The 15,613-nt window shown below is 39.6% G+C and overlaps 1 protein-coding gene across 1 annotated transcript; it reads left to right on the top strand.

The window, feature by feature from the left end:
• Window positions 1-1,646: 1,646 nt before the first annotated feature.
• LOC123938013 (olfactory receptor 2AJ1-like) lies at window positions 1,647-2,582 on the top strand. Its single transcript, XM_045998920.1, has one exon. It carries the CDS (start codon window positions 1,647-1,649, stop codon window positions 2,580-2,582), a length of 936 nt encoding a protein of 311 aa, XP_045854876.1.
• Window positions 2,583-15,613: the final 13,031 nt, after the last annotated feature.

Raw genomic sequence — 15,613 nt, 5'->3', positions numbered from 1 at the left:
CAGGCCATTAAAATAGAATATAGAGGTATATTTCATAATGAATAATAGTAATACTAACTAAAACAGAAAAATTCAAATTATAAGAATAGTACTTAAAGATGGCAAGTAACGGGGCGCCTGGGTGGCTCAGTGGTTTAAGCTGCTGCCTTCGGCTCAGGTCATGATCTCGGGGTCCTGGGATCGAGTCCCGCGTCGGGCTCTCTGCTTGGCGGGGAGCCTGCTTCCTCCTCTCTCTCTCTCTCTCTCTCTGCCTGCCTCTCTCCCTACTTGTGATCTCTATCTGTCAAATAAATAAATAAAATTAAAAAAAAAAAAATAAAGCAGACCGTTTGCTGTAATCCCCGTTTAAAAAAAAAAAAAAAAAAAAAAAAAAAAAAAAAAAGATGGCAAGTAACTTGTTTTATACATTATTTCTTCTTCACAATCGGCATCCGTGTTTCCCTAAATTGTACCACAATGTCTCTGTGTGTGTAAGTATGTATGAATGTATATTTATTTATTGAGGGATAGATCATACCTACCAAATTTATGCACATAATAGTAGAGGGAACAGTTAAGTAGCCACTATCCACATCTAAAGAGCATCATTATTTAGAAACCATATGATCCCCTATATAAAGAAGTAATTAAATATAATTCAATTTTGAAAAGTTACTAAAACTGGCCAAAATAAAACATATTCTTATTTTAGCTGAATACAATGTTCTTTTTCTTTTGCATTTAAATACTGATGCTTCAGATTACAAATACAGATTAACCTACTTGTAGCATCTCATTACTTCTTATTTTAGAAAGATGTATGAATAATACATTTCATTTTCTCTAAGGTTAGCCAAATAAGAACTGAAACAGAATGTTGAATTCCTATTCATTTATTTAAAATACATTATTGAGCAACTACTATGTACAAGGCATTGCTCAGCCACTCAGCTTATACAGAGGGCAAAATAATGATCTCACATTGAGAAGTTTAAGTTCTTGTGTGTTAGGATGACAATAAACAATAAATATAATTCATACATTTATTTAATATATTACAGATGAAAAGTGATTTGCAAAACATATCAAAGGACAGCACCACTGAACACTAAATCAAAACTAATGATGGCTAATTGAACACAATTTTACAAAGTAAAAGAAGAGAATGACCACATTAACAACAACAACAACAAAAGGAGAGCACAATAAGGAGAAATAGGTGAATTGGGGTATGCAGGGCAGGAGAGATTACTAATATTTTAAGTGCGCTGTTTAAGGGTACACCTCATTTAAAAAGTGACTTTGACAAAATACTGAGCTCGATTTAAGAACATGGAATTGATTGAATTTAAATAAAACAAAATTTAATAAGATTTTTTAATTCAATAAAAAAAGAACATGGAATTAAGATCCTGAGACTACATGGAGCTAACGGCTTATTGAACAGGTCAAATATCATCAGTTGATTCAAACAAATAAATTCCCACATTGTAAAACAAGCCCATTTCAAAAGTTGGTTGAGAGTCTACTGATTTTAACTGCAAAATATGCCTCACTCTCTTTTTATTATGCTTCTAAATGCAAGTGAGTTTGAGATTTACACCACTGCATTTTAGCTCTATTTTTTTTTTTTTTTTGCTATTTTAGGTGAAAGAGTGGAATTCATAATGGGGCAAGAGAATCACAGTTTCACCAGTGATTTCATTCTTCTAGGACTCTTTTCTTCTTCCCAATCAAGTCTAGTTTTCTGCTCCCTTATAGTCATTATTTTTATTATGACTATTATGGAAAACACAATCATGATCCTCATTATCCTCAGGGACTCAAGACTCCACACTCCAATGTATTTCCTGCTCAGCCATCTGTCTTTCATGGACATCTTGCATATTTCTAACATTGTTCCCAAAATGGTCACTGACTTCCTGTCAGGCAGCAGAACTATTTCATTTGCAGGTTGTGGCTTCCAGGTATTTCTGTCCCTCACCCTCCTAGGTGGTGAGTGTCTTCTCCTGGCAGCAATGTCTTATGACCGCTATGTAGCCATCTGCCATCCACTGCACTATCCCATTCTTATGAATGACTATGTCCGCATCCTCATGGCTGGAGGGTCCTGGCTGGTTGGGACTGTCAACTCCATAGTCCACACGGCTTATGCCCTCCACTTTCCCTTCTGTGGCTCGAGAGCCATTGATCACTTTTTCTGCGAGGTCCCTGCCATGTTGAAGTTGTCCTGTGTGGACACAACCCTGTATGAACGAGGAGTTTATGTAAGTGGCTTAATTTTTCTCCTCGTCCCTTTCTCCCTAATCTTTGCTTCTTATGTCCAAATCCTCCTCAGTGTTCTTAAAATGAAAACATCAGAAGCAAGGAAAAAGTCATTTTCTACCTGTTCTTTCCACATGATTGTGGTCACAATGTATTATGGGCCATTTATTTTCACATACATGAGACCCAGATCATACCACACTCCAGGCCAGGACAAGTATTTGGCAATATTCTACACCATCCTCACTCCTGCACTGAACCCTATCATCTACAGCTTTAGGAATAAAGACGTGCTGGAGGCAATGAAAAATATGCTCAAAGGTAACGTTCTCCATTAAAGATAGTAAGAAATATGTTTGAAGCCCATGTTTTCTATATTAATATTCAATACTTACAGGTTATCCATTATTCATGTATCTGGAAAGAAAATCAGTTTCTATCCATCAAGAGTAGAAAGTGGATTTTTCCAAACCCTGATGATAATAAACAAAATTTTTAAAGTATTTGTTTTATAAACACCTACACCTAAAAAGGTATTATTCCCTCCCACAAAAAAATTATAATTTACTTTTACAATACAATCACATTTTAAAGGATCTATCCTTATGATTTTTGTACCTTATGAAACAGTAAAATTATAATCCCAATGTTACAACCAGCTATCAAAAATTCATAAAAAATCATGTGCAAAATGGGTGCAGGTGTTCAAAAGGTAAGAATTCTAGGTGTAAAATACATAAGTTAAAAAGAAGTCATGCATGTGAACAGCATGGTGAATGTAGTTAACAATATTCTTTTGTATATAAGAAAGTAGCTAAATGTGCATGTTTTAGAAGTTCTCATTAAAAAATGAATTGTAGCTATGTGTGTTGACACATAATTAAACTTTTTTAAATTACTTTACAATATATAGATACATCAAATTGTCATGCAGTACACCTAAGAACAGTAGAATTATATTAATTATATCCAATAAAACAAAAATAAAGGTATTTTATTATTTCACAAATAATATTAATTGAATTTAAATTATGCATATTTTAATATGTATTTTAGTATACTAATACATTGTGTAATTCATGTGATATAATTCACTCATTAAACATCATTTCACAAGAATAATATTTATTAAAATTTATTTCATAAATTTCATTCAATTTCCTTTTTTATAATTTTTTTATTTCTTTTCAGCATAACAGAAGTCATTTTTTTTGCACCACACCCAGTGCTCTATGCAATTTGTGCTCTCCTCAATACCCACCACCTGGCTCCCTCAACCTCCTAAAACCTGCCCCTTCAAAACCCTCAGATTGTTTTTCAGAGTCCATAGTCTCTCATGGTTCACCTCCCCTTTCAATATCACACAACTCCCTTCTCCTCTCCATGTCACTATGTCCTCCATGTTATTTGTTATGCTCCACAAATAACTGAAACCATATGATGCTTGACTCTCTCTGCTTGACTTATTTCACTCAGCATAATCTCTTCCAGTCCCATCAATGTTGCTACAAAAGTTGGGTATTGGCAGTAAGAGTCAAGATGGTGGGGAAGTAGGAGGATGCACCATTTCAACCTGTACCCTAAAGTGAGCTGATTACCTACCAAAGACCTCTGATCACCCATGAAATCAGCCTGAGATCAGAATTATACACGTCTAGATCTTGACAGGAGCAAAAGATGCCAGTGGGCAGGTAAAGCAGGGTGGGAATGTCAGACTGATATCTGAAGATAAAGAAAAGGGGGAAAGAGGTACCAGAGGCGACCGATGGGAAAGTAATACCCCAATATGAGAGTGCCCTGCATCTGGGGACCAGCATTAGCTTGGAGTCTGGTGAAAAGCACTCAAAAAAAAAAAAAAGAGAGAGAGCAAAGGGTTGCGGGGGGAAATAGTGGGAATCGGGGCGGTTAGGGACAGGGGCTTAATTCCCTGGACCAAGGACAGCCTCCCATGGCACTGAGACAGAGAGAGTGCGGTGGAGAAACCAGGTCTTGGTCCATGAGCCACCAGTGCACCTGCAAACATGTGGGGTCCGGCTCCCGTGAGGGGCTGGGAGCCTCACCAGATGGCATTCCTGAAACGCATGCCTGCCACACCCTCCCCTGGGAGAGGTGATCACAGGTGCTAGATGGGAGCTCTGGCATCCAGAAAAACCAAGCATTCCCAGCCCGGGCCAGCGGGAAAATCTCAGTGTGTGATCTCTGCTTAGAGCTGCCCAGACAGCCACCACTGCCATGTCTTTGGGAATAAGGAGGAGATCCTGCATCCCCAGGGACCGTGACTCAGAACAGACTCTGCCAGCAGCTCTGCAGAGCATTCTGAGGCTTCTCTCTGAGAGGGAGGTCTGGGTGCAGTTTGCTCCCCTCTAAACCTCCAAAAACCATCAAAAGCTGCCAAGATGGGAGAAAACAGATGATAAAACATAAAAATTTCCAGAGAACAAAACCTTTAAAAAACTGTTTCCTCAGAGCCCACCCACTTGAGGAGGGCGGAAGGACCTAACTCGAGGACGATCATTGACTGAAAACCCACGTGGCAGGAACCTCCCCCAGAAAACCAACAAGGAAGGAAGAAATAAAAAAGATGACAAGAGAACAACCACCACTACTTCATAAATACAACTTTTATTTTTAACTCTTTACCAATATTCTGGTTCTTTTTTTTTATACATACAGATAATTTTTTATAAATATAGATAATTTTTAATATATTTACCATCACAGTGAGATGTCCAGTACATCAAATTCCTTAATGACCAAAATCTATCTATGAAATACCAACAGCAAATATCATCCTCAATGGGAAAAAGCTTGCAGTCTTCCCGTTGAGATCAGGAACACGACAAGGATGCCCACTCTCACTGCTCTTGTTCAACATAGTATTAGAAGTCCTAGCAATGGCAGTCAGACAACAAAGAGAAATAAAAGGTATCCAAATTGGCAAGGAAGAAATCAAACTCTCTCTCTTCTCAGATGACATGATTCTTTATATGGAAAACCCCAAAGACTCCACCCCCAAACTACTAGAACTCACACAGCAATTCAGTAACGTGGCAGGATACAAAGTCAATGTACAGAAATCAGTGGCTTTCTTATACACTAACAATGAAAATACCGAAAGGGAAATTAGAGAATCGATTCCATTTATTTTAGCACCAAGAACCATAAGATAACTGGGAATAAACCTAACAAAAGAGGTAAAGGACCTGTACTCGAGGAACTACAGAACACTCATGAAAGAAATTGAAGAATACAGAAAAAGATGGAAGACCATTCCATGCTCTTGGATTGGAAGAATAAACATTGTTAAAATGTCTATACTGCCTAGAGGAATCTATACTTCTAATGCCATTCCGATCAAAATTCCACCGATATTTTTCAAAGAGCTGGAGCAAATAATCCTAAAATTTGTATGGAATCAGAAGAGACCCCGAATTGCTAAGGAAATGTTGAAAAACAAAAACAACACTGGCGGCATCACGTTACCCGATTTCAAGCTTTACTACAAAGCTGTGATCACCAAGACAGCGTGGTACTGGCATAAAAACAGACACATAGACCAGTGGAACAGAGTGGAGAGCCCAGATATGGACCCTCAACTCTATGGCCAAATAATCTTTGACAAAACAGGAAAAAATATACAATGGAAAAAAGACAGTCTCTTCAATAAATGGTGCTGGGAAAACTGGACAGCAATATGTAGAAGAATGAAACTTGACCATTCTCTTACACCGAACACAAAGACAAACTCAAAATGGATAAAAGACCTCAATGTGAGACAGGAATCCATCAGAATCCTAGAGGAGAACATAGGCAGTAACCTCTTCGATATCAGCCACAGCAACTTCTTTCAAGATATGTCTCCAAAGGCCAAGGAAACAAAAGCAAAAATGAACTTTTGGGACTTCATCAAGATCAAAAGTTTCTGCACAGCAAAGGAAACAGTCAACAAAACCAAAAGGCAACCCACGGAATGGGAGAAGATATTTTTGATCTGAGAATATGCAGGTAATAATGTCAGTCTTTTGGTATTTGTTGAGTCCTGCTTTGTGACCCAGTATGTGGTCTATTCTGGAGCAGGTTCCATGTGCACTTGAGAAGAATGAGTATTCTGTTGTTTTAGGGTGGAATGTTCTGTATATGTCTATGAGGTCCATCTGGTCCAATGTTTCATTCAATGCTCTTATTTCTTTACTGATTTTCTGCTTCAATGATCTGTCTATTACTGAGAGAGGCATATTAAGATCTCCTACTATTAATGTATTCTTATCAATATGACTCTTTATCTTGATTAATAGTTTTCTTATGTAATTGGGTGCTCCCATATTGGGGGCATAGATATTCACAATTGTTAGATCATCTTGGCGGATAGTACCTTTAAGAATTATGTAGTGTCCTTCTGTATCTCTGACTACAGTCTTTAGTTTAAAATCTAATTTATCTGATATGAGAGTTGCTACTCCGGCCTTCTTTTAAGGCCCATTGGCATGAAAGATGCTTCTCCATCCCTTCACTTTCAGTCTGGGTGTATCCTTAGGTTCAAAATGGGTCTCTTGTAGACAACATATGGATGGGTCCTGTCGTTTTATCCAATCTGCAACCCTGTGTCGTTTTATGGGCGCATTTAGGCCATTCACCTTGAGAGTGATTATTGAGAGATAGGTTTTTATTGACATCGTGTTGCCTTTGAAGTCTTTCTGTCTGTAGATTGTTTCTATATTTCTGTTCAATGATATTCTTAGGATTTTTTCTCTTCTATAGGACCCCCCCTTAGTATTTCCTGCAGTGTCAGCTTTGTGGTTGCATAGTCTTTTAAGCCTTGCTGATCTTGGAAACTCTTTATCTCTCCATCCATTTTGAATGTCAGTCTTGCTGGATAGAGTATTCTTGGTTGCATGTTCTTCTCATTTAGTACTCTGAATATATTTTGCCAGCCCTTCCTGGCTTGCCAGGTCTCTGTGGAAAGGTCTGACGTTATTCTAATGGGCTTTCCTCTGTATGTAAGGAGCTTCTTTGTCCTAGCTGCTTTTAAGAGGGTCTCTCTTGAAACATAATTCCTCATTCTAACTATAAGGTGTCGTGAGGACTTTCGAGAATTTAAAATCTTGGGAGGAAATCTCTTTGCCTCTAGTACATGAACGTTGTTTCCATTCGTGAGATTGGGAAAATTTTCATAGACAATTTCTTCCACTATATCTTCTAGACTTCTTTCTTTTTCCTCCCCTTCAAGGATTCCAATAATTCTGACGTTGGAACATTTCATGGCATCATTTATTTCCCTGATTCTGTTTTCGTGGCTTCTGAGTTGTTTGTTCCAGGCTTCCTCCTGATCCTTTCTCTCTATCTGTTTGTCCTCCAGATCACTAATTCTATCTTCTGTCTCAGTTACCCTAGCTTTTAGAGAATTTAAATGAGATTGGAACTCATTGAGAGCATTTTGAACATCATCCCTGGTGGCTTTCAGTTCTGCCCTAACATTGTGAACATCATCCCTGGTGGCTTTCAGTTCTGCCCTAATCAATTCTGTTTGGTCATCCATGGCTTTCTCCAACCTAGCTATTGCCTGGGTAATTGTTAGTCTGAATTCCTTTTCTGACATATTGTCTATGTTGATAGCCATTGGCTCTGTTGCAGAAGGCCCATCCTCTGTATTTTTCTTCTGTTGGGTATTCCTCATCCTAGTCATTTTGGAAAGTGATGACTGAACAGATGCAGCTGGACTTATCGATTGTGGTGCAGTCAATGTGCACCCTGGAACACTTCTGTGCAATCAGGATTCCCCACCCAAATGAGAGAAAAAAGAAAAGAAAAAGAAATAGAGAAGAAGAAAGAAAAAAAGGGGAAAGAAAAAAGGAAAAAAAAAAGAGAGAGAGAGATAGGAAAAAAAGGGAAGATAAAAGAGAAGGCTCAGCCCAAATGGGCCACAAGGTAAGATTTATGAAGTATACAAACAAAAACAGACAAACAAAAAGACTGATAAAAGTATATGACAGGAGAAAAAAATATATATGTATAAGCAAAAAAAGGGAAGAACCTCATCAGAAAGAACCCCAAGTATAATATTTATATATTATCAGGACAAACACAAATTCCAGAAACACTGACAGAAGGAAAAATTGGGAGAGTGGTTATAAATTCTCAGTGTGGGTGAGGAAGGTTAGTTTGATTCTTCCTGAAGGTATCTTAATGTTTTTGTTAAGGGACTCAACTTTCCTAAGTTACAGGGGGATTAGAAACTGGTTTGCCTATAGGGGTAGCATTGATTGGGGAAAGGGGATTACTTTGAACTTTAACTCTATATGTATAGTAGAAAATAAAAATTAAAAAAGAATAAACTGGACTAAACTAAGTTAAAATTAAAAAAGAATTAAAAAAGTAGAAAAGCAAAAGAAAAACACGGGTGTATGTATCAAAAAGTTCAGGTTAGAAGGTTATTAAAGAATTTGATGTACTGGACATCTCAGTGTGGTGGTAAATAGGTTAAAAAATTATCATATACATATATTATGTATAAAATTATCATATACATATATTATGTATAAAAAAAAAGAACCAGAATATTGGTAAAGAGTTAAAAATAAAAGTTGTATTTATGAAGTAGTGATGGTTGTTCTCTTGTAGTCTTTTTTTTTTTCTTCCTTCCTGGTTGGTTTTCTGGGGGAGGGGCCTGCCACGTGGGTTTTCAGACAATGATGTTCCCTGAGTTAGGTCCTCCCGCTCCCCTCAAGGGGGTGAGCTCTGAGGATACTGTTTTTTTCAGGCTTTAGTTCTCTGGGGGTTTTTATGTTCTTTCATCTGCTTTCTCTCGCCTTGACAGGTTTTGATGGTTTTTGGAGGTTTAGAGGAGAGCAAACTGCACCCCCACCTCCCTCCAGAGAGAAGCCCCAGAATGTTTTGGAAAAGCTGCTGGCTGAGTCGGTTCTAAGTCACTGTCCCTGGGGATGCAGGAGCTCCTCGTTGTACCCAAAACCAGGGCAGCGGTGGCTGTCTAGGCAGCTCCAGACCGCCAGAGAGGTTCCGAGCAGAGATTGCACACTGAGATTTTCCCACTGTCCGGGGCTTGAATGTCTGTTTTTTCTGGATGCCAGAGCTCCAGGCTAGCGCCTATGAGCACGTATCCCCAGGGAGGGTGTGGGATGCGTGCGTTTCAGGATTGCCGTCTGGCCAGGCTCCCAGCCCCTCACGGGAGCCAGACCCCACTCGTTCTCAGGTGCGCTGGCGTTCAGGCGCACTGGTGGCTCAGGGACAGAGACCTGATTTCTCTGCTGCACTCTCTCTGGCTCAGCGCCAGGGGAGGCTGTCCTGGGTCGGGGGACTTAGGTCTCTGACCCTAACCGCCCAGGTTCCCACTATTACCCTCCGTGATCCTTTGCTGTTTGTTTTTTGAGTGCTTTCAACCAGACTCCAAGTTAATGCTGGTACCCAGATGCAGAGCACTCTCATTTTGGGGTATTACTTTCCAATTGGTCACCTCTGGTGGCTCCCTCCCCCTTTTGTTTATCTTCCAATATCAGTCCGAAGCTCCCAGTCTGCTTTACCTGCCACTGGTGTCTTCTGCTCCTGTAGAGATCCAGACGTGTATAATTCTGATCTCAGCCTGATTTCATGGGTGGTCGGAGTTCTTTGGTAGGTCATCAGCTCACTTTAGGGTACAGGTTGAAATGGTGCCTCCTCCTACTTCCCCACCATCTTCTAGTCTAACGTGTACTTAAAAGCTCTTGTTTATTTGTTGATCTTCTGCTTAGATGATCTGTCCATTGCTAAGAGTGGAGTGTTGAGGTTAAAGTATCAAGCTATTAAAGTGTTATTATCAATATTTTTTTATTTTCGTTAACATTTGGCTTATGTAGTTGGCTGCTCCCACTTTGGGGACATAGATATTTCCAATTGTTAAATCTTCTTGTTGGAGTGATCATTTAAGAATGATATAGTGTCATTGGTGGGAATGCAAGTTGGTGTGGGCACTTTGGAAAACAGTGTGGAGATTCCTGAAGAAATTAAAAATAGAGCTTCCCTATGACCCTGCAATTGCACTGCTGGGTATTTACCCCAAAGATACAGATGTAGTGAAAAGAAGAGCCATCTGTACCCCTATGTTTATAGCAGCAATGGCCACGGTCGCCAAACTGTGGAAAGAACCAAGATGCCCTTCAACGGATGAATGGATAAGGAAGATGTGGTACATATACAAAATGGAGTATTATGCTTCCATCAGAAAGGATGAATACCCAACTTTTGTAGCAACATGAACAGGACTGGAGATTATGCTGAGTGAAATAAGTCAAGCAGAGAGATTTATCATATGATTTCACTTATTTGTGGAGCATAACAAATAACATGGAGGACATGGGGAGACAGAGAGGAGAGGGGAGTTGAGGGAAATTGAAGGAGGAGATGAACCATGAAAAAAAACAATCTGAGGGTTTTTACGAGGCAGGTTGTGGGACGTTGGATAAGCCTGGTGATGGTTATAATGGAGGACACGTATTGCATGGAACACTGGGTGTGGTGCATAAACAATGAATTCTGGTACACTGAAAAGAAATTTAAAAAATAATTTTTTTAAAAAAGAATGATATAATCCTTCTCTATCTCTTAGTACAGTCTTGAGCATAAATCTAATTTGTCTGATATGAGAATTGCTACCGTAACTTACTTTTGAGGTCTGTTGGCATAAAAAATTGTTCTATTTCTCCCTTACTTTCAGTCCGGATGTACCTCTAGATTCAAAATGAGGCTCATGTAGATAGCATATAGAGGGGTCAAGTCTTTTTATCCAATCTGCAACCCTGTGCCATTTCATGGGAGCATGTAGGCTGTTCGGGTTGACAGTGACTATTGAAAAATATGGTTTTAGTGCCATCATGTTGTCTGTGAAGTCCCTGTTTCTAAAGATTGACACTAAATTTCTAGTCTATATTATTCCTGGGGTCTTTCTTCTTTTATAGAACCCCCCTTACTATTTCTTGCATGGTGGTTTGATGGTCACATATCCTTTCAATATCTGCCAGTCCTGGAAGCTCTTTATTTTTCCATCCATTCTGAATGGCATCCTTGCAGGAAAAAAATATCCTTGGCTGCATGTTCTTCTCATTTAGTATCTTCAATATGTATTCCAAGCACTTTTTGGCTTCTCAGGTCTCTATGGACAGGTCTTCTGTCATTCCAATGTTCCTCCTTCTGTACATAATAAGTCTCTTCCCCCTAGCTGCTTTCAGGATTGCTTTCTTGGTTCTAAGATATGTGAGTTTTACTATTATACATCAGGGCATTGATCTGTTCTCATTAATTTGGGGAGGAGTCCTCTCTAGCTCTTGGACAGGAATGCTAGTTTCATTCCCCAGATTAGGGAAGTTTTCAGCTATGATTTGCCCAAATACATCTTCTAGTCTTCTCCACCATCCCAGGGATCCCAATAATTCTGATAATGGAATGTTTCATGGCGTTATTACTCTCTCTCAGTCTGATCTCTTTGCCTTGTAGGTGTTTATCCTAGGCCTCCTCAGTTTTCTTCTTTTCTATTATCTTATCTTTTAGCTCACTGATTCGTTCTTCTGCCCCATTTACTCTGGCTGTCAGAGTATCAATTTTAGACTGCATCTCATTCATAGCATTTTTAAGTTCAGCCTGATTTGATCTCATTTCTACCTTAAAGATTCTATATATTGTCACTAACATTTTTCTCAAGCATAGCTATTGACTTCGTGATTGTGACCCTGAAGTCTATCTATGACATCTTGCTTATATTCATATCCATTACATCTGGGGAAGAGGCTCTGAATATTTTCTTTGTTGGGGGTTCGACCTCTTAGTCATTCTGTTGAGGTGTGATTGAGGGAACATATAGAATCCAAAGTATTAACTATGACCCAAGTAAGATGCACCATTTTATAGAGACCCAAATGTTGTTGTCCTCTTATTCTTCCAGCCTGTGTTCTGGGGGAAGCGTCTAGCATGTTGTTAGTCATGCAACACTGCCTGGGCAGAGTTCCCTTTCCCCTGTTGGGGGTGGTGGTTGCAATGGAAACCAGTTTTCTGTTCTCTGGCAGATTACTGCATCTCTTATGACTCTTCTGAGAAAAGAAATTGTAGTCTGCTCTTCCTGAGACCTCCAGACCACACTGTATGCATTTCTGTCTGTACTGCTAAAAACAGCAGCCTCCCTGCTGGTGCAACAAGCTCTCCCAGATGTTGATCCCAGGACTGTAGCCTGTCTCTTCCCTTTGTGCTTCTAAAACTGTGAGATGGCCCCAGTTTGTGCACCCACACCCCACCTCCTGGATGCAGTGGGGACTGCACTAATGTCCTTTTCCAACCACTACCTGTCTGCAAGTCTGTGCTCTGTCCTGAGTGCAGGACTCTTTTGTGCTCTGGTGTTATATCACCTTCCTGGAGCCAGCTAATGATGTCTCCCTCCCCCTTCCATTTATCTTCTGATATGTGCCCACAGAATCCTGGCTCCACCATTCATGCCTCATGACCACCAGATATTTTCTGCTGGTAGAGATCCAGATATATATTCCTACATCTTGGGCTGATTTTGTGGATGTTCAGAATGGCTTGGTATATATTCAGCTAGATTCAGGGGACAAGCTGAAATAGGGTCCCCTACTCCTCTGCCATCTTGCCTCCCTCATCAATCTTATATAACATACAGTGCTCATTAATCACCTACACTCAAAAATATCCATCACCCAGTTACCCCATCCCATAGCCCCCTCCCTTCCAGCAACCCTCAATTTGTTTCTTAAGATTAAGAGTCTCTAGTGGTTTGTCTCCCTCTCTACTACTTTCATCTTGTTTCATTATTTTCACTCTTCCCTTATGATCCTATGCCTTACTTCTTAAATTCCACATATCAGTGAGATCATATGATACTTGTCTTTCTCTGACTGACTTATAATTCATATGGACCAGTCTCCAGGATTGACCATATGTTAGGCCATGAAATAAGTTGAAGTATGTTTAAAATGTGAAAACATAAAAACCATCTTTTCTGATAAAATGTAATGAGGCTTAGCAATGAATAACAGAAGAAGTAGTAAACATGGTTATTATTTTAAAGATTTTATTTATTTATTTGATAGAGACAGATCCCATGAGTAGTGATAGGGGCAATGGGAGAGGGAGACAAAGATCCACCACATTTCAGGGAGCCCAATGCAGGAATGGATCCCAGGACTCTGGGATTATGACCCGAGCTGAAGGCAGACACTTAACAGACTGAGCCACCCACTTGCCTCTAGAACTCATAATTATAAGATATTGAAAAATACACTATTTGAGAAATAGTGTTGAAATCACAGTGGATATTAAAAAGAAAAGAAGACAACTTGAGGCATAGGGAAACAGAGACAAAGATACTGAGACCTGTGAAGTTCACATAAATCATTTTTAAGGAGAATTGCAGTAAACATTTACATTTAGCAAACAAGAAAGTTCTCAAATCAACAACTAAATGTTATAATTTAATCAACTAGAAAAATAAAATAAAAGTTAAACCCAAAGCTTGAAAAGAAGAAATACTAAAGATTACAGGAGACATGACAACAGTATAGAAAAAGCAGCAAAGAGAAAGGAATCCATCAAAATCCTTGAGGAGAATGCAGGCAGCAACCTCTTCGACCTCAGCCGTAGCAACATCTTCCTAGGAACAATGGCAAAGGCAAGGGAAGCAAGGGCAAAAATGAACTATTGGGATTTCATCAAGATCAAAAGCTTTTGCACAGCAAAGGAAACAGTTAACAAAACCAAAAGACAACTGACAGAATGGGAGAAGATATTTGCAAACGACATATCAGGTAAAGGGCTAGTATCCAAAATCTATAAGGAACTTAGCAAACTCAACACCCAAAGAACAAACAATCCAATCAAGAAATGAGCAGAGGACATGAACAGACATTTCTGCAAAGAAGACATCCAGATGGCCAACAGACACATGAAAAAGTGCTCCACGTCACTCGGCATCAGGGAAATACAAATCAAAACCACAAGGAGATATCACCTCACACCAGTCAGAATGGCTAAAATGAACAAGTCAGGCAATGACAGATGCTGGCGAGGATGTGGAGAAAGGGGAACCCTCTTCCACTGTTGGTGGGAATGCAAGCTGGTGCAACCACTCTGGAAAACAGCATGGAGGTTCCTCAAAATGTTGAAAATAGAACTACCCTATGACCCAGCAATTGCACTACTGGGTATTTACCCTAAAGATACAAACATAGTGATCCGAAGGGGCACGTGTACCCGAATGTTTATAGCAGCAATGTCTACAATAGCCAGACTATGGAAAGAACCTAGATGTCCATCAACAGATGAATGGATAAAGAAGATGTGGTATATATACACAATGGAATACTATGCAGCCATCAAAAGAAATGAAATCTTGCCATTTGCGACGACGTGGATGGAACTAGAGCGTATCATGCTTAATGAAATAAGTCAATCGGAGAAAGACAACTATCATATGATCTCCCTGATATGAGGACATGGAGAAGCAACATGGGGTTAGGGGGATAGGACAAGAATAAATGAAACAAGATGGGATTGGGAGGGAGACAAACCATAAATGACTCTTAATCTCACAAAACAAACTGGGGGTTGCTGGGGGGAGGTGGGATTGGGAGAGGGGGAGGGGGCTATGGACATTGGGGAGGGGAGGCAAACCATGGGAGACTATGGACTCTGAAAAACAACCTGAGGGTTTTGAGGGGTCAGGGGTGGGAGGTTGGGGGAACAGGTGGTGGGTAATAGGGAGGGCACGTTTTGCATGGAGCACTGGGTGTTGTGCAAAAACAATGAATACTATTACGCTGAAAAAAATAAATAAAATGGAAAAAAAAAGAAAAAGCAGCAAGGAAAGATGTCAAAACTAAATGATGATGGAGAATTATGCCTCCATCAGAAAGGATGAATACCTAATTTTGTAGCAACATGGACAGGATTGGAAGAGATTATGCTGAGCGAAATAAGTCAAGCAGAGAGAGTCAAGTATCATATGGTTTCACTTATTTGTGGAGCATAACAAAGAACATGGAGGACATGGGGAGATGGAGAGGAGAAGGGAGTTGAGGGAAATTGGAAGGGGAGATGAACCATTAGAGACTATGGACTCTGAAAAACAACCTGATGGTTTTGAAGGGGCGGGGGGTGGGAGGTTGGGGGAACCAGGTGGTGGGTAATAGGGAGGGCATGTATTGCATGGAGCACTGGGTGTGGTGCAAAAACAATGAATACTGTTACACTGAAAAGAAATTTAAAAAAAAAGAACACTTAACATAAGATCTTCCCTAGTGGCAATTTTTTAGGTATACAATATGGTACTAGAGACACTATGATGTAGAGTAGACCTCTAGGACTTACTTATCTTGCA

Source organism: Meles meles, chromosome 3 (assembly GCF_922984935.1).
Source record: "Meles meles chromosome 3, mMelMel3.1 paternal haplotype, whole genome shotgun sequence".
Lineage (NCBI taxonomy): Eukaryota > Metazoa > Chordata > Mammalia > Carnivora > Mustelidae > Meles > Meles meles.
The sequence above is the reverse complement of the archived record's forward strand: the minus strand, read 5'-3'. Positions and strand labels throughout refer to the sequence as shown.